General features: G+C 42.9%; 1 protein-coding gene across 1 annotated transcript in view; it reads left to right on the top strand.

The window, feature by feature from the left end:
- The window catches only part of PLEKHN1 (pleckstrin homology domain containing N1), a 52,549-nt gene extending 32,094 nt beyond the window's left edge, over positions 1 to 20,455 (top strand). Inside the window, exons 7-16 of the mRNA XM_073585344.1 lie at positions 3,832 to 3,978; positions 7,235 to 7,315; positions 8,246 to 8,321; positions 9,156 to 9,310; positions 9,610 to 9,798; positions 10,604 to 10,858; positions 12,524 to 12,655; positions 14,252 to 14,482; positions 16,095 to 16,143; positions 19,086 to 20,455. Of these exons, the coding sequence (XP_073441445.1) occupies positions 3,832 to 3,978; positions 7,235 to 7,315; positions 8,246 to 8,321; positions 9,156 to 9,310; positions 9,610 to 9,798; positions 10,604 to 10,858; positions 12,524 to 12,655; positions 14,252 to 14,482; positions 16,095 to 16,143; positions 19,086 to 19,306 (1,536 nt within the window). The 3' untranslated portion in view covers positions 19,307 to 20,455. The remainder of the gene's footprint in view (positions 1 to 3,831; positions 3,979 to 7,234; positions 7,316 to 8,245; positions 8,322 to 9,155; positions 9,311 to 9,609; positions 9,799 to 10,603; positions 10,859 to 12,523; positions 12,656 to 14,251; positions 14,483 to 16,094; positions 16,144 to 19,085) is intronic.
- Positions 20,456 to 22,286: the final 1,831 nt, after the last annotated feature.

Raw genomic sequence — 22,286 nt, 5'->3', positions numbered from 1 at the left:
TGCCATTGCAAACCATTTATACATAAAAGCTTAATGCTCAGAACCCCCAAATATATTTGTTACAGCCAAGTATGTAAAAATGCTCAGTGGAAAGAACCTCAAAACCAATGCCAAACACCTATAGCGGCAGCTTGTCTCCCATGAGAACAGAATGATCAGGCATGTTGAAACCCAAATTGTCCCCCTTTTTGTTTATATCTGATGTGCCAGTGCCATTTTAGTGTAAATGTTATAAGCAAATCATGAAGGAAGTGCACTGGGGTGTGTGAATGCACTTGGAAGCATCGTAGGTGCACTGACACACCCCAGAGCACTTCCTGAGTGATTTGCATATGGATTTTACTCTAGATTTCTCATAACTGGCACTTTAGATGTATACAAGAAAGGTATAATTTTTATTGGGGGACAAGCGCCTTTACAACCATACTACTACTTCCATGTGTAAAATTGTTCCTTATTACATATGATATATAATTTGAAGAAAAAAATGGTGCTCTTCACACAACTTTACGAACCCTGCAGATGTTAGTGGTGGGATCTCGCCAACTAATATCTAATGTCTACAGGCAGCTGAGCTCACGCTACCTGTAAAATTTCTCTCCCATTCATTTTATAGGAGGAGGTGAGTAGCGACTCTTGTTCTTCCCAAAGTAGACTGTTTTTTGCAGGATATATAGTCTTGCATGAGAAGAGAAGCTACTTTGCATCCGGCACACATTTTATGGACTCGGACAGCTGATCCCACCTGTTTGCTTTGTCTGTGCAGCTGTGATCAGGACAGAGGGGTCATACACAGCTCCAGCTGTCTCCCCATAATCTCATCCTGCTATCTGACATTCAACAAATCATGGATTCAATGGGATGGTTCCTGCATTTTATAAAATTATATATTTATATGGACATGTGTGTGAGATTTTAAGCTGAGGTTTTTCGCGATGTGCCATTTTTGATGTACATGGTGGGGACGAAACCAAACCCCCAAAGGGTGTGAACTGGTTTACAAATTTACACTGGTGGTTGCTTTGTATATAGAAAAGCATCTAAACCTTTTAAAGGGTTGTACTCAACTGGTCTGACGTCAAAGGTTGTGCTCCATCGTATTTCTGAAGTGCCTCTCTCCTTGGTCTGCCAGCATCCTGGTTGGTGGTGGTGGTGGCTCAGGTTCTCCTGATTGAGTGATGGATAAGACGAAGGGTGTTCTCTCACTGTCTCACTACTGGTCTGAATGTGCGCTGGTGGTGAAGGAGGAGGACCAGATCCTAGATCTGGCCTCGGGCTACTGTGAATGCTCAGGTGCCATTCTATAGAAATGATCTTGGATGGAGCGATGGCTTGGATTAGGACCTTGGATATGCATGTTGCTGCCGATATCCCCTTGTAAAGTGTGCTTGTTCGGCACTGATCCTAGATGACAACAGTGGCTGGTTACCTTGGCGATAAACAGAAAAGGAGTGACAGGAGACATCGCCTTGTACGCGATCCACCATATTCACGGCTTCTTGCGTATTACTATGAGATCAAACGCTAATAATCCGGCTCGCTTTTGTCTGTTATGTAATTATCTGCAATAGTTACAACCCATTTGACCACTCCTTGGATGTTCCCATCCTGTGAACGGCTTGATGGACAGGCGTTATAATATCAGACTCGCTCTTTTTAAAGCATATACCCATTTTGCTAATCTTGGAAGCCTGAAATTAGGTTCTGATATTTCACCCTCTTTCACCTTGCCTGCTCTTTTATTTTTTTTCTTCATTTGCACCTGTGGCTCCTGAAACTCTAGAATTAGCTGCTATGGGAACAGACAGCCCTGAACAGCAGCAACAGCTGTGAGGGAGGACAGGCTCGCCCTGCCTGCCAACTGAATACCCTGGGTGTCGGCACAGCTGCAGGCGGAGTGGGTCACACACCCAAGGCTAGCGGCCTGAGCTCCAGGGTCCTCACACCCAGCCGTTTTTAGAGATGGGACAATATCATCTGTAATTACACGCTTGGGATTGGCTCCTCTCATTTGGTTTGATCACTATTTTTCTCCTAGATATAATTTAGTCAGAGATCCTGCTGATCCTAATATGACATGGCATTCGGTATCGGAAAAGCCCCTCTCGTAATATGGGCACTCCAATCCCAGCTGCAGGGATAATATAATTGTAGGCATCTACAAAGGGCGAGCGAATCTGAAAGTGTCCAATTCTGCAAATTTACTCAATTATGCCACTAAATTCGATTCACATTTAAATAAGTTAATGCAGAATTGAATGCGCACTATTGCAAAGGTTTGCAAAAGTGTCCCTCCCCCACCACAAATTCGATCACAATAATATTTAAACAGCGCTTGTAATGTAAAAAAACCACTCTATGCTCTGTCTCTACAGATCCCAGAACATAATAAACATGGATGGAAAAAAAATAAAAATACACTATGTACCTACCTGACCCTCACCAGTCCTGCAGCGCAGCCTCAATTTGGTTTTCCTTTGGCCCAGTCTTCAGTACCATCTTCCGCACCTGGATTTTTCAGTGCCTTCAGCACTAATCAAACCCCAAAATGTCATATCACAGAGCTGCGCGATGGGACAGTTGAAGGCTAGGTGAGAATTCTTTCCCGGACCGTTAGAATCAAGCAAAATGGCATCCAGTGCATTAATTATTATTATTATTTTTTTTATTTTTTTTAAGTCTGGGTAAATTCCAGTGCCTCATCTCTATAATCTACAAAGCTATCTGTTGGGATGATCAAACCTTTCTTTGGGTCATATCTTGTGGCTGTAAATCGGTAATAATAATAAACTGTTTCAAATTGTCCCAAGAAAGGAACAATTAGCTAATGAAAAATTATTGAAATTGGGGCATAAACTGTATAATTGGGCATTAATGTAAAGTAGAGGCAAACCCGTGATAAAATTCCTGATAGGATCCCTACCTCTACTCCACTGGTGTCCAAAACGAAACATTCCACTTCTTGTTGCTCTCCTTTCTGGCCAGTTCCTCCTGTTCTTTGGCTAAGGAGTCCTGTGTATACCATGCTGATAGCAGGCATCAGTCCAAACTGGCTCTCTTCCACCACAAACTCCATTGCAACCCCCTATTTGGCATATTAATGGGCTAACAGACATGGAAAATTCCAGCCATCGTTATACTCCCTGGTTTACAGATTAGTTTCTGTAGCAGTTTGTATAATTAGGGTGGCATCTATTATGTGGTCTACCACAAATGTCTTACAACATGATATGCAGAGGTTCCTGTATGACCAGTCTTGTCTGCCCTACATTTATTGTAGGTGTTTGCACACTCGTTTGCCAAAATTTGCCCGTCTCAATAAGAGTTTGGGTAAAGTGTAGCACAGACTCACTATAGCATTTATAGAAGGCATATGGTACTGAGACGTAGAACAAGGTGACTACCCAACAATCTGTCTTTGGATACGTGAGTTTCGATCACCTGACTGTCTGCAAAAACAACATCTTACCAGGCCAAGAGCTGATTCTTGTAGTGACTTGTTCAGTTTTCATCTTGTTTTTCCTTAAAGAATTAGTTCATCAGCAATACCCAGGTATACCGGTGCCGCCAGCATAAAAGACCCGGGCACATTAGTAATGGGTGCAAATGTCAAACATGGATGTTTTTCCACATGGTTTCTTTTTTCATATGGTTAAAAAAGGTGCCGATAATACAACACTGATCCAAGGGTAAGAAATCGTCTAGCTGTCAAGGGGATTGCATTACAGATTTATGGCCAATTTTGGAAACCTCTTCATTGGTGATGGCTTTGACTATTTTTCTTTTGTGATCGGTGCATTGTCTTGATGTTCTTCACTTCTCCCCATTCAGGTAAATAATGCAAATATTTGGGATAAGTCAGAACTGCGAAAGTCTGTACAAAGCCAACCAGTCCAGGATTGGGAGGGGACTCAGAGGGAATCTCTAGGTGCCATCAGTTGTATCTCCAAGGTGAAGCTCCAAACCCTGCCATTCCAGGTTTGTACCCCAAGCTTATTAGACCACTGCTTTCACACCCATGGCTGTCTGGCTTTTGTGAAACTAGTACTTCCAGCATGCCTTGACAGCTTTTGGCTTCTGGGGTGAGGTGTAGTTTTGAGAAAGGTTATAGACCATTGCTGTAGACTTTCAATGAGTTGTTTATTATTGTAATGTTATAGGTGTTTCCAGGATTAGAAAAATATGACTGCTTTCTTGTAAAAAAAAAAAAAAAAAAATTGTGCCACACTTCAGTGGCGCTGTAATGCCTCACACAACCTGTGCAGAAATTATAAACGCTATTGGGGAGATTTATAGCCGCTTTTCTGGTTCTAAAATGTGGCAAACTTTGGTGCATTTTATATTTGTGCTAAATAATTATCAATATATTTGTCACTTGTGAGAAGTAGCAAGGAACGGGACTGCGGTAGGACCCTACTACAGTTCCAAAGGATTAATTTAAACTTGCACCAGAATAGGCACAAATTGTAGAAATTATTAATTTCTGGCGCAAGCATGACCAGACATGCTCCAAATTCTTTTTAGGAAGGGTGTGTGCATGAGCTTAAGGAAATTTTAAATGGGTAAAATTTAGTGATGAGCACCAGTGCTCGTTACTCGAGTTTGCCGTGGGTGCTCGGGTATGCACCCAGTATTGCAGGTGCTCAAGTGAGATGTTCGAGTCCCCGCGGCCACATGTTTTACGGCTGTTAGGCACAAAACATGCGTGGATATCCCATGTATGTCAGGCAATCCTCACATGTTTTGTGGCTGTCTAACAGCTGTGAAACATGTGACCGTGGGGACTCAAACATGTCACTTGAGCACCCGCGATTCTCTGTGCACACCCGATCATCCTAGGCAAACGTGAGTATCGAGAATTTGCATGCATCACTAGTAAAATTGCAATTTTACTAGTGATGCGTGCATTTTTTTTTTGTTCTCAAGGATCAATGGATTTTTAGTTTAACAGCTTTCTACTTGTTGCCTATTTTACTGGCCATCCCTTCATCCTACCATAGATGGACAGTCGCATAGGCAAGGAGTCCAGTGCTTCCAAGCATTGATTTGGCACTGACTGGAAAAGCCAGAAAACTTCAGTGCCCCTGCGCTCCTCCAGCACTGCAGAGGAAAAGCGGCGCAGCGCACAATTTGGACCAGTAGTGCAGGCATGCTGCTGGTCTGAACTGTCCATAAGGAATCCAGAAGGCTCGGGACTGAAGAATGGTCCAAGTAATCTCTCTGTCTGTCTTGGCATCTAACATAAGTCCAATTTACTCACTCATTTGCAGTCATTATGCCGTGACTAATCTTCTACCTTCATTCTAAACGATCTACCTCTGGAAGGTTCATTGAAAGAACAGGAAGTCCGTCCGTACGTGTGTGCAGTGCAGTAGTCCTGTATTTGGACAAGATGATAAAGATCTGTCTATCCTTTCTCAGAACAACCGCGTCACTAATCATTTTTCGTCATTTGCGGTTCTGTGTTGACTTCGTTTACACAGGAGTTGAGTCATCAGTTCAGGCAATATGTCTAGGAGGCAAATATCACACCTATCCTCAAAAAGCCCTCTCTTGACCCATCCTATGTATCTAGCTATCGCCCTATATCACTTCTCCCCTATGCCTCAAAACTACTGGAACAACACGTCCATCTTGAACTATCTTCCCACCTGTCTTCTTGCTCCCTCCTTGACCACTTGCAATCCGGCTTCTGGCCATATCACTCCACTGAAACTGCCCTAACTAAGGTCACCAATGACCTACTAGCCGCCAAGGCCAAGCGACACTACTCTGTCCTCCTCCTGGACCTGTCCTCTGCCTTTGACACAGTGGACCATTCCCTATTACTACAGACCCTCTCATCTCTTGGTATCACAGACTTGGCCCTATCTTGGATTGCGTCATACCTAGCAGACCGGATATTCAGCGTCTCCCATTCGCATACCACCTTCTCACTGTGCTCCCTATCCGTCGGAGTCCCGCAAGGTTCAGTCCTAGGGCCCCTGCTGTTCTCCGTTTACACCTTCGGCCTCGGACAGCTCATAGAATCTCATGGCTTTCAGTATCATCTCTATGCTGATGACACACAGATCTACATCTCTGGACCAGATATCACCTCCCTACTAAACAGAATCCCTCAATGTCTGTCTATTTCATCCTTCTCTGCTAGATTTCTAAAACTTAATATGGACAAAACAGCATTAATCATCCTTCACCCATCTCACGTGACCCCCCCCCCCCCAACAGACCTATCCATTAAAGTAAACTGCTGCCCACTCCCTCCAGTCCCACAAGCTCGCTGCCTCGGGGTTATCCTTCACACTGATCTCTCTTTCAAACCACATATACAAGCCCTTTCCGCCGACTTCAACTCAAAAATATTTCACGGATCCATACATTCCTCAACCAAGAATCTGCAAAAACCCTAGTCCATGCCCTCATCATCTCCCACCTTGACTACTGCAACCTCCTGCTCTGTGGCCTCCCCTCTAACACTCTCGCACCCCTCCAATCTATTCTTAACTCTGCTGCCCGACTAATCCACCTGTCCCCCCGCTATTCCCCGGCCTCTCCTCTCTGTCAATCCCTGCACTGGCTCCCCATTACCCAAAGACTCCAGTTCAAAACCCTAACCATGAAATACAAAGCCATCCACAACCTGAGTCCTCCGTACATCTGTGACCTAGTCTCCCGGTACTTACCTGCACGAAACCTCCGATCCTCACAAGATCTCCTTCTGTAATCCCCTCTTATCTCCTCTTCCCGCAATCGCACACAAGATTTCTCCCGCGCATCCCCTCTACTCTGGAACTCTCTACCACAACATATCAGACTCTCGCCTACCATGGAAATCTTCAAAAAGAACTTGAAGAAATACCTCTTCTGACAAGCCTACAACTTGCAGTAACCACCGATCCACCAAACCGCTGCACGACCAGCTCTACCCTCGCCTACTGTATCCTCCCCCATCCCGTTGTAGATTGTGAGCCCTCGCGGGCAGGGTCCTCTCTCATCCTGTACCAGTCATGACTTGTATTGTTTGATTACTGTACTTGTATTATGTATACCCCTCCTCACATGTAAAGCGCCATGGAATAAATGGCGCTATAATAATATCCTACCGGGCTGACTTATGTTATAAATAAGGACAGGGAAAGGTAAAACCATGGCTTCTCACCAGCAATTGTCTCCCTGGGGCAATCATAAGATACATACTGTACCTACGATTAATCGCTAATATTTATTACTGCAGGAGATGAATGACCGAGTACTGGTCTTGTACCCATCAACCCTTGTGATCCTTTCTGAAGAAGGGAAAAACCTCAGTTTTAAGGTAAAAACTGTCTTTTCTTTCCTATGGACTCTTGTTATAAATTGTGCATGTCTTAACGAGGTTGTTCCATCTCCAAATTTTTTTTTTTCAAATAGTAAGAAAGTATCATATGTAAAATTCCCTTGTCTCCCCCACCGCCGTTCCCCGACTATCTTTGTTTACTTGTCTGCAGCAGTGATGTCCTGTCTTTTCACGTGACTGCTGCAGCCAATCACTGGCCTCAAAGGTCTTGCCCCGAACATTGCTGAGGCTAGTGATTGGCTGCAGTGGTCATGTAAGTAAACGGAATAAAATTGCTACAGCCAACGAGGACCACCATCCTTAGGAACATTGGTAGTTTAGCAGTGGGATATGTAAAGCCATTTCCACCCTGTAGACCCTGAAGAAACCTTTTTAAAAGGGTACGATCACCCAGGACTGACCCATTATGGGCTGCGACAAAGAACCCTGCCAATTTACTTGTGCAAATGTTTGAAATTTGCAATGAAAATTTGCAAGGCGAGTCGATTTTGTAAAATTTCATCCACTGTAGACACGAACGTCACGTTTGGGACAATACCGTCCACATTAGCTTTCATAAACCTGGATTCTGTATGCATCGGTGATATATTCCTTATCATGGCTGCTGCGTACTGTTTTTGCACGCCTATGACGTACGTCCGCGGGGCAGATGGGATCTGCGTGTACATGTCTGTACCCAGACGAGCTGGCTGTGAGTCAATGTGGGTGAGATGTGGAGTCACACTATCGGGAGAGGTGTGTGTGGGAACAGGAAGCCAAGAGAAAATTACAAAATTGCCCTGACCAGGTAGAGATGACACCCAGATTATAAGTGATGCAAACGATTAACCCTTCACCATCCTGTAGGCAGAATTATTCCGCATGGTGTTAGCTGTGATATGTACAATTTTGCCCCTTTTGTAAATGCAGGGTGAACTTCCACTTAAGGCCGTACGGGTGATTACAGATGACAATGAAAAACTGAAGACCTCATTCTTGTTAGAAGGTAAAACATCCAACTTGTCATTTTGCTGTTTTTTTCCAAAGCATCTGGACTTTTGACTGACATTGCTTGCATGGTGCTGCCTTGAAGACCTGTACAAGTGCTAGTGATTTTGGCTAACGCGCATGTTGAGTGACATGACCATGCTACGTCCATAAATGTGAATGTGGTCGCATTGCATCCTGCAAGTTGATAGACCTCGTTCAGACATTGGTCATTTTTCCTTGTATGAAAAAAAAAAAAAACTTTCTTCATCCTTTTCTGGTTAATGTGTCCATCCTTACATCAGTGTGGCAAGTTTTTTTTTTTTTTTTTTGAAATGCAAAAAAAAACCCAAACATTTCCAACCTGCATCCACCCGTTAATCATTTAAAAAATGGACAGTACTCTGAGACAGAGCGTTCGTGTGTTGCAGCTGTATTATTATTATTATTATTATTATTATTATTATTATTATTATTATTATTATTATTATTATTATTATCCGTGATCAAGAACTTTTTTTTTTTTTTGGATGCTTGGACATGTGAAAAACATGGACAAAACATGCCCATGAAAAAAACAGTTGTCTGGACTAGATCTTGTTGCGTTTCCCAGAACTTATTGTGACGGCAAATTGAGAAAATGTGACCACATTCACCTCTTTGACGTTGTGATGAAGCGTCGCCATGCTGTAGACTTTATGCGTGCGACATCTGTCTAGCTGCAGCCTTAGGAAGCGCTCTTTATTTTCTGGTGGTCAGTTGTATGGCTGGGGTTTTTTTTTTTTTATGTTTAATTTAGCATTTCTCCAAGATGACTGTTGAGTTTATGGTCATCTCTTCTATGTAATATTAGGACGGTACATCAACACCATCCGGGTGATCTGCTCCAATCAGCAGGATTATGAGGAGTGGATCGATCACCTAAAGATTGCCCAGCTGCAGAACAGAGATTCCTCGCTATCGGGATCCAGTAGCTTCTGTGGATCACACTCAGCGCACCATGAGCAGGTACTGTGTCTCCTCCCAGAGGGCGTTCATTGAATCCAATATGTGGGGTAAGATCTATCTGCAATTATCATGTATTCTTGGGACACAAAAAATAAAACACATATATGGTCTTCTGCTTGATATGGTATAAGACCCTTCCCCAGACCAGGCTTTCATTTTTCCATATGTTATGCTTATTGGCCATTTTCTTTCCAAAGAACACCCTTCCTAGAAGATTACTTTACAATTTTTGGTCATTCCAAGAGGTTGCACTGTAGTTGGCTTTTACTCAAAATATTTTTTTGGTTTTCCTCCTCCAGGTGACTGCTAGTTGCCGAAGCTCGTTGACATCAGACGGGCGAACAAAATCCTGGGCATCAGGGGGGAAGCTGCCAAATCCACACTCCAACAGCAATACTCAGGGATCTGACCACCAGTCCTACACCATACTGGGTGAGCAGAACCTGCCGGAGGATCCGCTGTCACCTGGATATTCGCAGCCGGTGCATGTGAGTTTTCTAGAATTTATTAAGAACATTAATTATTGCATCATTAATGGTGACGCTTTCCCTGTAATGGTTATCACTTATCACTGCTGAAAAGCTTTTTATATTGGTGAGTAACCTAATGTACAACTTACTAGGGAAGCAACAGGTCGGCTCTTCTAATGTTGCTTGGATAGATTTCCTAATGGTGTCCGTCTCTGGGGTGATACAGGGGTGCTGTGCTGCACTTCTACACATACAGATATTACCCCATATCTATATACCTATAGTAGTAACTGTGCCTTCTACAGGTTAATTTTACTCTTTAGTATGGATGACCAGACACGTCAAAGTTTGGCTTCTGGTACTGTACCCAAATTTTAGTCCAAAGTACTGTTTGGGTACCAAACTTTACCCAAAGTTGAACCCGAACCCCATTTAAAACAATGATGACCTGAACTTTTAACTTAAACATTTTTTCCCTCTGTCTCCCTTTTTCTTGGAACTTCGAACATTGCAACAGACTTCCCGGAGAAGTCCGTGGTCGGCGTTTACCACTGGACACAAACTGTCCGGTACGAACCCCAACCTTTTTACGTTTGGGTTCACTCATCTCTACTCTCTATAGCTATTACCCCTTTCTCACAGTAAACAGCAGCAATCTGAGCTAGCTCTGGTTGCTTCAGCTAAATGCAGGCGCTGGCTGTATAATGCAGCTGGCACTTTATGAATAGAGACAGAAGAGCATAACTTTTACATTACGACTAGACTTTACTCACATATAAAGCTTTTAGACACAATGCTGACATTTTCCCTTTAATCATTTAAGTGCTCAGGAAATCCGAACTGGCACAGTGGATTACATGGTCCGAGTGATCTTCACAGAGGTGGCAGCATCCGGGGGTCCAAAGGAAAGAGAAACTTATGTCTGCAAATCCCGTCCACGATGTCAAACACTTATGACATAGAAAACACAGGATTTGGACTTATCCCAGAGACCCCAAGTGAAGACATCCTGTCTCCCCTGTACAAAGAGCCATACTCCTACCAGAAACCACACGCCGCGGTGACCCCACAGGAGATGGTACGTGTTATCCTCTTCCTTCGTCGTTTTTACTTAGCTGGTGTGAAATATACTGACGACATGCAAACAAGGAATTCGACATCGAGCGGAGTCCACCCTGCTATTAAAGAGCCATCCAAATTCCTTACAAAGACACCTTTTGCACGTGATGTTATTATTTTAATGATGGTGTAAATTACCAGTCCTGATCCTCCTCCAGTGTCTTCATGTAATGATCGTATTGTTTTACCAGTTCTGCCTTACCGTGCAATTATTTTAAAGCTCAAATCACATTTGACTCCTAAATAGTTCACGTCACTTCAGAAGTTCAGTCTTGTGCCATTCTCTATCATTGGGCTCTTGGATCACGTCCTGGAGATTTATACAGCTTTCTAGTATAAATACATGTCGAGGCCCCTATAATAATGAATTTGCTCTAGTCCCGGATTCTCTTTTTCTGGTTTGTGCTCGGCCCAGAAGAGGGCTTAGTGTCGGCTCGTTATCAATACTGATTAACTCGCTCATTTTCATAGCTGAGCCAGCCCCCTTCTGTCTATGTATTGTCTGTAATGGACAAGGGGGCTGGTTGAATTATACAAATAAGTGGTTAAATGGCTTCTTCACACCCAGCGCTGATGGCGTGTCCACACAGGACACTCTTTCCGGAGTGAAGCACAAGCCAGAAATGGTGCTGTCGTGATGGGAGAAGATGACAACAGCTACAGTTAGGTCCATATATATTTGGACAGACAACATTTTTCTAATTTTGGTTCTAGACATTACCACGATGAATTTTAAACAAAACAATTCAGATGCAGTTGAAGTTCAGACTTTCAGCTTTCATTTGAGGGTATCCACGTTAAAATTGGATGAAGGGTTTAGGAGTTTCAGCTCCTTAACATGTGCCACCCTGTTTTTAAAGGGACCAAAAGTAATTGGACAGATTAAATAATTGTAAATAAAATGTTCATTTCTAGTACTTAGTTGAAAACCCTTTGTTGGCAATGACTGAAACTCCTAAACCCTTCATCTAATTTTAATGTGGATACCCATTTGAGCTGAAAGTCTGAACTTCAACTGCATCTGAATTACTTTGTTCAAAATTTATTGTGGTAATGTCTAGAACCAAAATTAGAAAAATGTTGACTGTCAAAATATATATGGACCTAACTGTACTTTTTAGGCTCTAGACTCTTAATTTTTGGAGCAGCCACTAATGGCTATTGTACAGGTATTTTCTAGGCAAATGTCATTGTGAAGGGAGGGGGAGGAAGTGAGCTGTGACATCACCTATTGTGAATGGTGGGTCCTGTACTGCATATAGAGTTGTTGCCTTTCATTTAGTCTGTGATAATGAGACTGCTGAAAAGTCTTGTGGGCAGTATAAAGATAACAAGGATGCTGAATTTTGTGTCATAGAAAGATATTTTCGGGAAATTTAATAAAGTATCAAACATTTAAAAAAAATTACATTCAATCTAAAAACAGAATTTAAGCAATAGTTAATTTTTCCTTTTAATTACACTTTTTTTTTTCTACTAGACAAACCATTTATATCTCTCCCAGAGTGATTGAGACCCCATGAATATGGAGATTTAATCTAAGCTGATGACGATTTGTGTGCCGGTAATGACTGTTGCTGATGACCGCCCATAATGTGACGTTCCTTTTTTTTTTTGCGCTCAGTTAAACAGATGGAGCCTCACAGACAGCCAGCAATCTACCTCTCAGCCCAACAACCCAGCACTGTCCTCGCTGTACGCTGAGCCATATACGCCAACCGGCCAAACAAGTAGCAGTAGCAATTTCGTGGAAGAGGTGAGTGTCAAAAACCGCAAAATAAAGTGTATAAGATGAGTAATGGAGCCGTCCGGCGATCCTGGGTCTTTAGGGCACGCTCGTAAAATGTTATGATGTTTAGTAAAGTCTTTAAAAGTAAATGTCAGGTGGCCATTGTATCCAGCAAAAAATGGCTATAAAAACAACCTGAAAATTCTGTGGGGTTGTTGACTGTGACTTATGGTGTTACTGACATGGCCGTTATTTAATGTGGCACGCAGCCTTATCCATGGCCATATGTGTGGTCTTGTGATGGCCTTAGGTCTGTCCAATTGTTAGGTCACATCATGAGCCGGTCACAGGATGTCATGCTGATGGCATACCAAGTGATCAGCAAGTATTGTATTTTCCTACAGCGCCACCCAGAGGCGTATCTAGGCTTTCTAGCACCCGGGGCAAGAATTCGGTTCGGCGCCCCCCCTCCAAATCCCCCCACACATTAACCCTTATCCCCACTCATTAACCCCCATCCCCATTCATTAACCCCCCCACATATTAACCCCCATCCCCATTCATTAACCCCCATGCCCTCTACAAATCCCCCCACACATTAATCCCCATCCCCTCTACAAATCCCCCCCCGTCTCCCATCTTCGGTGGTTCTTCAGCTCCACAGTGGAGCACACTTACCACCAGGGTTCTCTCTGGGCGCCGGGGAGTGACGTCAGCAGCGTGATCACATGACCTGATCACGCTGCTAACGTCGCTCTGACCCGGCGGTCAAAGCTGCAATTTCACTGGCGTCTGTACAGACGCCAGTACAATTGCTCCGTGGGAGCCGGCACGCGCTCCTTCTCTGCGCCGGCTGTCAGCTTGACAGCTGACACAGAGAACCGCCGACTCCCAGGCCAGGGGGGGCGGAAGAACGCAGCCACCAGGGAGGACACTGCGGACCGCTGCATTAGGCGGCCCAACTGCGCCCCCCTGCTGGCTGCGCCCGGGGCAAATGCCCCGGCTGCCCCCCCCTAGATACGCCACTGGCGCCACCCCTGGGGAAATGAAGCATTAGCTCTTGGACCTCATAAAATATTTTCCACGGTTTGGCTTTTAAGGCTGTTGTTTCCCTGCAGAATGAGTTAACTAACCAACTCTGCAGTCCGAATGAGCTCACTGACAAATTCTGACTCGGTTACTGAGCTCCTCTCAGCTGATTAATGTCTGCAGAACATATCAAAGTTGAGCTGAAAATTCATCTAATCATAAATCAGCCGAGAGAAGCTTGGAGAAAACGAGAACCGTTACAAACTCGGCCAGAAGTAGCTCACTGATGGATTTCCAGTTACTGTAACTCATTCTGCAGCCAGCAATAGATAGTGCAACACAAGAAGTTAAAGAAGGCAAACTGTTAATATTAACATGGTATCCCCACCTTAAACCCTTAGGGCTTATCCACAGAATGTCCTAAATGTCTGATAGATGAAGAGCAGCACCTTCTTACAAGGAGTTGGTAGCCTTGCATGCGTTACGCTCTTTATTCATTCGAGAAATTCAAAATTGCTGAACTTTAGAAATAGGTAGAAAACATTTTATAGTCTAATATGGAAGTTATTTCTTTCTCTGAATGATTCCTTGAAGCTTCTAAGAAGCCTAAACACAAACCAGAATGAGAACCATGCCTCAAACGTGAAGACCAATGGATTATTCCATGTGAACCACCATGTACATCCGCCGTTACAGAAGATTTATTCCCATCCGGTGAAGGGAAGCCAGCAGCTTGTGAAACCCATGCTGCACAGGAACAGCGAGCCGGACACCTCTCTGCACAACAGACTGGTCCCCGCTGCACAGACTCCTTTCTTCAAAAGTGTAAGTCCTTTTACCTCTTAATGGAACGTCGTTCTATATTGGAAATATTGGGTATTGAGTCTTCAAATTCACGCCAACGAATGGGTGGGTCCGCAAGTAGTAGATATTCCAATGTCTTGGGCTACGTTCACACTCTGCATTTTTTTCTGGAGCCAAAACCTGTTCTCTTGATAGTAAAAATGCTGCTCTTAAAATGTCTGTTTTTCAATGTTTGTCTTGCTTTTTTCTTTTTTTTTTTTGCTGCAGATTACATGAGTGCTTTGTGTGTACAGTGCATGCTTAATAAAGTTAGTGTTTTATTCACAAAATATGCTGTTGCGTCTTTTTGCAGTTTTTTTTTCACTTTTTCTCATTACTGTTGTATGGGTGAACAAAATGCTGCAAAAACGCTGACATAATCAACACGTTGCAGATTTGAAAAACGCAGCAGTTCTTGCATTCGGCTAGGAAAAAGTGTGTGCATGAGATTTCAGAAACATTAAAGCTTTTGCTGATACTGTAAAAAGCTGCTTTTAATTTGCATAAAAAAGCAAAGCAAAAAAAGCTGTACTTGTCAGGCCGGTCCACATATGACTCTCCAGTGACATTTTTGAATGTCACTGTAGAGTCAGCAGCTGCACAAAGATCATGCAGATAGAGAAGGCAGAGATGGTTCATTAGCATCTCTGCCTTCCTGATTGCTGCATACATTTACAGTGTGTTTCTCCCTTTCTAGTGATTTAATGTGATTCTGGCTGTAGGGAAGGAGCAGAATCTGCTGGATCCCAACAGACCAGATCAGTTCCGTAGTGAAGGCACAAGGCTGAATTTGCACCCTTACTGGGGATTTACCAACCCCAATTACAGAGACCATCTTCTATAATCTATTTAAATGTTTAAATGCCCCCCAAAGGACTTTTAGGACCTTTTCTTGGGGAGTGCAATATGTGTGTGTGAAAAAAAAAAAAAACAAATAAAAAATTAAAAAAACAATACTTGAACCACTGGTCCAAATCACTGTTCTAGCCTCTCCACAGACTAAAGGACAAAACAAAACACGTCCTGAGTAAGAAATTGTTCCGAAAACAGGAATACAATTTAAAATGTATTTTGGTTTTATTTATTTTTTTTTGTTTGTGTGTACACTTAACACTGAAATGGGGGAAAAAAAATTAAATATAAAGACTATATAAAAATTAGGCTTCAATTATCCTGAAAGATGCAAAACAAAATAAGATATTTGTATTACCTGCAGAGAAATAAAAGTTAGTTTTTAAAAGTATTGAGAAAGAAATCAAAGTGTTCCTAGTCATAAATGAAGAGGAAATGGCACGGTATTGAACTACTTAATATTCTTGTGTCCTATAAAGATATAATTTAGCATTTAGCCTCCTTTTTTTTTTGTTTTTTCTTTTTTTTTTAAACAAAAAACAAAAATTTTTACGAACCAGACAAACCCTTCATTTTTTCACTCACACCTGTGTTGTCTTGAATGTTTCCTATTGGCAGTAATGACTTTTCTAACCACAAGATAGAAGTGGTAGAAACAGACGTAACCATTTGCGTTTGTGGAGGATGAGGTCACTTTTGGATGAAGTCTTTCAAGTAACGGATTTAATTTTTTTTTTTCTAGATCTCGTCAGTGAAGGCAGAGATGTCCTTTTCTCAACGCAACAATGAAGGTAATGTTCTAAACCATCGTGATTGTGATCGCGTCAGACAGTGTGAGTTCAGGCACGCGAGCGTAAACTCCGTTCCGGTTGCCAGGTTCGACAGTGATAGATTCAGGGTAGATTTAGGGTATGTGCACACGTTGCGGGTTCGTGTGCAGAATTTTCCATGAGGAATCTGTTTTTTGGCAGAATCTGCAGGTCAAAATCCATGCTTTTTTATGCGGATTTCCTGCGGATTTGCCCTGCGTTTTTACACCTGCTGATTCCTAGAATGGAATAGATGTATAAACGCTGTGGAATCCGCACAAACAATTGACATGCTGTGGAAAAATCCACTCGGAAACGCAGTGCACAGCGGTTTTTTTTTTTTTGTAGCATTGTACTGTAAATATGATCCGCAGCAAATCCGCAACATGTGAACATACCCTTACTGTTGTTCTGTGATCACAGAAATGATGCAATGAGTAAGATTTGTAACGACGTCTTCCCACTTGCCAGCGAGTCTAAACCCGTCATTGAACCACCGTTTACCAATGTGTGCACAGTTGCTGCTAGAGGGTACAGAAATGAAATATGCAGGTGAAAAGAGCTGAGCTGCAATACCAGATGCAACCTGTGGACTAGGGTGGAGCAGTTTTTAGAAGAAGAAAAACAATTGCAGCCTGTGCAGAGGATTTGAAACAAAATTGTTTCATTAAATAGATGAGTTCTGACTATATTATTTTATATGCAGGCAATAGGCGTAAAAGCCAAAGGAAAATGTATGTCTTCACATAACTGTAAAGTAATTTTTAAAAGGCCAGCTGATGGAGTGGAGCAAAAAGATTTGCAGGACCCTGGTCTAGTGATCACATCTGTAGTCCATGGCCGCCATGGAACAGCCCTGTGATCTTCCCCCTATCTGTCAGCATCCACGACTACTCTTAGGACTAGCATTTCTGGTGCGATATCACAGTAGTTAGTGTGACGCATGCAGGCGTGTTAATAATTAGTGGTCATGGATCCAGAGGTAGGAGGAGGTTCGCAGAGCTCTTGACCGTGGCCACTGAAACAGGGTTTTTGGGAAGATGTTTGCTCAAATCTACAGTTGACCATGTAAAGCATCTTCCCATCATACTCGGCCGTTGGCAGAAAGATGGTTCAGACAATCATTAGCCATCTCTCCTGACTTTCCCATACATAGGAGCGCTCAGTGTCTTCAGTGTGAGCCACAGCCAGACGTCTCAGATGGCTTTTTTCTCAGGGAACAAGAGGATCGAAAAACCGGGTCCTTATCCCTCTGACATCATCTGTCAGGGGCTCACTTATACATTACACTTTTGGCTAAACCTGTTGCTGTTGCTGGGATTGGCTGATGTACATTTAATGGACATAGGGATCTTTTTACTCCTCCCATGTACAATGAAGCTGGAGGAAGTAGGACTAGGCATGTTGAATAATTATGCCAAATATTTTTGTTTCCAGGGAGATGAGTTGCCCCTAGGAGATGTTTAGTAGATGATCTTCTTTCTTCCTTCTCATTTTTTTTTTTTTTTTCCATCTGCCTCCCTTTTTTTTAAAATTTCTACCTTTTTTTTTTTTTTAAGTCTTCGTAATGAGTATAGATGGGCGGGTAAGCTTGGTTCAGGTACTAGAGCGGTACTCAAACTCAGACCGCCTTCAAATGAATAAGGGGCCTGAACTTCCAGTGTTCCCCACACTGTAATCTGTATGACAGCGCGACAAAGCACCAGCTCTCATCGACCGCGCTGTCACACAGATGATGACATTTGAGCCAGCAGCTGGGACCGGCGGTCAAAAGGTTACCGCCAGTCACCAGCGTTGGCTGATGAGTACTACTCTCATTATCGTACGCCTGGTCTCGCTGATGACAGTGACAGGAGGTGTATGAGTATTAGTGTATTCACCAGCCAGCGCCTGTATATTTACCAAATAAAGAAAACAGAAAAAATGTTGTGGGACCTCCCTCTATTCTTGACAACCAGCGCAGGCCAAACCAACAGCTACGAGCTGCAGCTCCCAGCTGTTAAATTTATATTGGCTGCTTATCAAAAATAATTTTTAAAAACAGCGTTTTTAAATTTAAAAAACAAGTGCCCCCCCCCCCCCCTGCATTTTTGATAACCAGCCAAGCTAAAGCAGACAGCTGGGGGCTGGTATTCTCAGGCTGGAAAGGGGCTGTGGATATTGGCCCTCCCCAGCCTAAAAATAGCATCCCCCAACCGCCTCAGAAATGGCTCGCCCCACTTTCCCTGGTGTGATGGCAAGTGGGGTAATAGTTTTGGGGTTGAAATCGACTTTTTTTCAACCGCTCAATTATTACCCCACTTACCACTACAGCATGGCAAGTGGTAACAGTTGGGCAAAGTGCCAGAATTGACACATCTAATGTATGCGCCTTTTCTTGGCTGGCTGTGGGCTGATATTTTTAGGCTGAACAGGGCCAATGTCCATGGCCCCTGCCCAGACTGAGAATACCAGCCCCCAGCTGTCTGCCTTACCTTGGCTGGCTATCAAGAATTGGGTTGGGACTCCACGTGGTTTTTTAAAATTATTTAAATAAAATAAAAAGTGTGGGGACCCTTCTATTTTTGATAACCAACCAAGATAACACTGACAGCTGAGGCTTCTTGCAGCAGACCTTTTTTAACAGTGTGCTGGCCAGTCACAGCCATGCAAATACTTGACATGGCTGTGATTGAGCTGAAAATGTCCACACAGTAAAGCTTGTTGATTTTTCAGCCTTCAAGAAGCTTTGTTCAAGCTGCTGAACCCGAACAGTAACACAGAATTCTGGCACAGTATGAAGCCTGTACTTTACCTTTCAGGTTTGCCCATCTTTACTAATGAGCATTTAGCAGACAATTATTGAAGGTCTATGGCCACTTTAATACCCTGTTTTTGTCAGCTTTGATTCCCACCTGCTCACTTGGTGTTTCCTCCTTTCCTAGTGGAAGAGATGTTTGATCTACCATCCTCCAGCAGTCTGAAGACAGAATCATTGGATCATGATTACGCAGAGCTGCAGAGTTTCCAGAGTGACTTCAGTTACGATAACATTTGGGACTATGAAGTCAAAGAAAAGGGCCACAAGCAGTTTTCAGCACCCTCGTATCCCGGACACTGTTTCCAAGGAATCCAAGGCAAGACTGTTCCTAGTCGGTGGCTGTAAGAAAGAAAGACTCAAGCGCTGGAGATGTTGTCCAGGTTTTTGTGAAAAACTCATTGCTGCTTTCTTTAATGCTGGTTCACACATTGTTCTGGATCTGCGCTGCCTAATGGAGTTAGTACCTTCATGAGCCGTGGTGTTGAGCGGTCCCTCCGTGCCGCCAGTGTTTAGTGAAGAGGACTTCTAGGTTAGGGAGCTCTTCATACGGTCTTAGGAGCCTCCTACTAACATGGCAAAGAAGAATGAGACAATTGTGGGTGCTACTTATTTGCGAAAGGGCTTGGTTTCTTTACATTTACTATGCAACTGCTGCAGATTACAAGATGTGAGCCACAATTCTGGTATTAGATGTTTAACTTGTGAAAAGACAAATTTTTGCTTTGATGGCTGGGACTTATTCAAGGTACCTTCTCTTGGTACAAATTACTCCTCAACACTCCGTACGAGGGACAGGAGTATAAATAGAGTGCAATTGCAACTGGACCCTGGACCTTAGACCCAAAAGGTCCTTTTTAAGTCCATATGAGAAGGCCCTAGTACTATTAAACACCCGTGATAGTTATTGGGGCCTATTGAAAATTTTGCATCAGGGTCCCATGAGCTTAAAATTACGTCATTGAGAGCATTTTATAAAACCAACAGTTCTCCGTGCTAACACTATATATTTTTGAGTTTTGGAAAGTCCTGCCAGCACTCGAACTAACGCAGAAGTTAACAGCTATGTTGTAAGGAGGTCTTGGACCCCTTCCTCATTTGCTTACAGTATAAACCTGGTATATGTTAGACTGACAGATCTTGACGTATACCTGGGTTCTAGGTGTTAACGTCGTATCATTTGTGTTCCCCTCTGCCAGGCTTTGTCATGTGAGCTATGCTGGCTGGTTTACACTGTTAATATAAGTATTTATATAATATTTGGTTTAATATTTAGGCCACAATGCCCTTTTTTTATACTAGTTCATAGGGTCGTATTGTTTAACCTATTTAACGTAAGGCGGTATTTATTAAGAATGGTTGCACTGTTAGGGCTGTATATATTTTGTATGTATAGGAAGTTTGAGGGTGGGTTATTTTTTTTTTTTTTTTTTTTTTTATACTTCCTGAAATATTATACCTTTTTAACTTTTTAAAATAAAAATCTCACCTCTCTTAGCTTGTGTATGATTTATCTTTGTATTACCGCTTGCAATAATTATAATTTTTAATTTTTTTTATTCAGTGCAAATGCAGCTATGCACAGCTGTTCTCCTGGATCGAGTTTTTTTTTTTTTTTTTTTGCGCCTCTTTGTTCCTGATATGGCCTTTTCTTCCCTGAATAATGGTCTGTTTAGCCAAGTAGGTGTAGCTCTAAAACTCTTCTTTGTGGGAATCTTCTGAATGACAACACGCAGTTGGCTAAAGACTAGATTTACAGTATACAGTACCTCGCGAAAGTATTCGGCCCCCTGGAACTTTTCAACCTTTTTCCCACATATCATGCTTCAAACATAAAGATACCAAATGTAAATATGTAAATTTTTGGTGAAGAATCAACAAGTGGGACGCGAAATGTATTGGTTATTTTAAATTTTTTGTGGAAATTCAAAAACTAAAAAGTGGGGCGTGCAATATTATTCGGCCCCTTTAACTTAAAGTGAACCTGTCACCCCCCCCAGGTGTTTTTAAGTAAAAGAGCCACCTTGTGCAGCCCTAATGCTGCATTCTGTCAAGGTGGCTCTTTTACTTAGCGTCTGTTCCACCGCAGAAATAATTGTTTTTAAAATTGGTCAAAAATACCTGAATTTTGACCGGGGGGCAGGTCTTTCCCCCTCTGACACAGACGCCTCACATCCATCACTCATTTCTTCCTTGAGTCTTGACTCCGCCTCCTCAGCGTTCTTTTGAAATCCTGGCGCCTACGCTGTACTCTATTTTCTTGGGCATGCGCAGTTAGCGCTGCCCGTGCTGTCACATCACATCCTGGCATTCCTATCGCGCCTGCATGGACGTGCGGCCAGAGATCCTGCCCTGCAGTCGCTTATGATTTATTCACACTGCGGGGCTGGGAATCTTGGACATGAGAGCCGCAGAGAATTACTGCACATGCCCAATCAGTGTGTGCGACTGAGATAGCAGAAGTGATGACGTTATTTCTTTGCTCCTGCTGTGAAAAGTCAGTGCGCCGGAGACGCGAGTAGAGCGATGGGGGAATGGGAGCAAGGTGAGTTTTTTTTTTTTTGTTGTTGTTTTTTTTTTTTCCTTTTTCCATGTGTATGGCATGTTTGCATGTATATAGGAGTGTCATACTGTATATAGGGAAGCAGTGTGGTGGTCTTGTACTGTATATAAGGAGGCTGAGGGGGCTCATACTGTATATAAGGAGGCTGTGTGGTTGCTCACACGGTATAGGGGGAATGTCAGCTTACTTTAATTTGCTCAGTGTTAAGTGATACAATTAATATAATTATATATAAATATTGAGCAGAATTAATTTCAGCCCTCCACAACAGTCATGATCTCTCATGTGACCCCTCAGGAAAATTAATTGCCCACCCTTCTCTACACTGTACTATCCCTCTGTTTTCCCTCTGGAAATGTATAAATAAGTTGACGCTGATTCCTCTCATCAATTGGGTGCGTTCCTACACCATCGGACCCTGTCGCCACTGATTTGCAGGGTCTCCCTATTAAGGCAAGGTTAAGAGCCATGTGACTCTGCATTTCTAGGAGATTTGACAGGAGGAATATCACTGCGCAAAGATTTAGGAAATATCAGGAGTAGAAATGAGTGAATCCGAATGTAAAAGTTCAGCGTTAGTACCGGAAGGTTAGTGTTCAGTGTTCAGCACCAGACACTGCCTTCTTCTGGGTGTCCGTTGGAGAGAGAGGGAATTGTCCAGCTCAAGTGTTTGGCTATCCATTATTTTCAATGGGATTCGGAACTTTGCAATAAAGCTCGAGCCATGTACCAGAATCTGAACTTCCACTCATCCTTAGTTGGGAG

This window comes from Dendrobates tinctorius, unplaced genomic scaffold, assembly GCF_039654945.1.
Source record: "Dendrobates tinctorius isolate UK_male_01 unplaced genomic scaffold, ASM3965494v1 ptg000086l, whole genome shotgun sequence".
NCBI classification, from domain to species: Eukaryota; Metazoa; Chordata; class Amphibia; order Anura; family Dendrobatidae; genus Dendrobates; species Dendrobates tinctorius.
The sequence above is the reverse complement of the archived record's forward strand: the minus strand, read 5'-3'. Positions and strand labels throughout refer to the sequence as shown.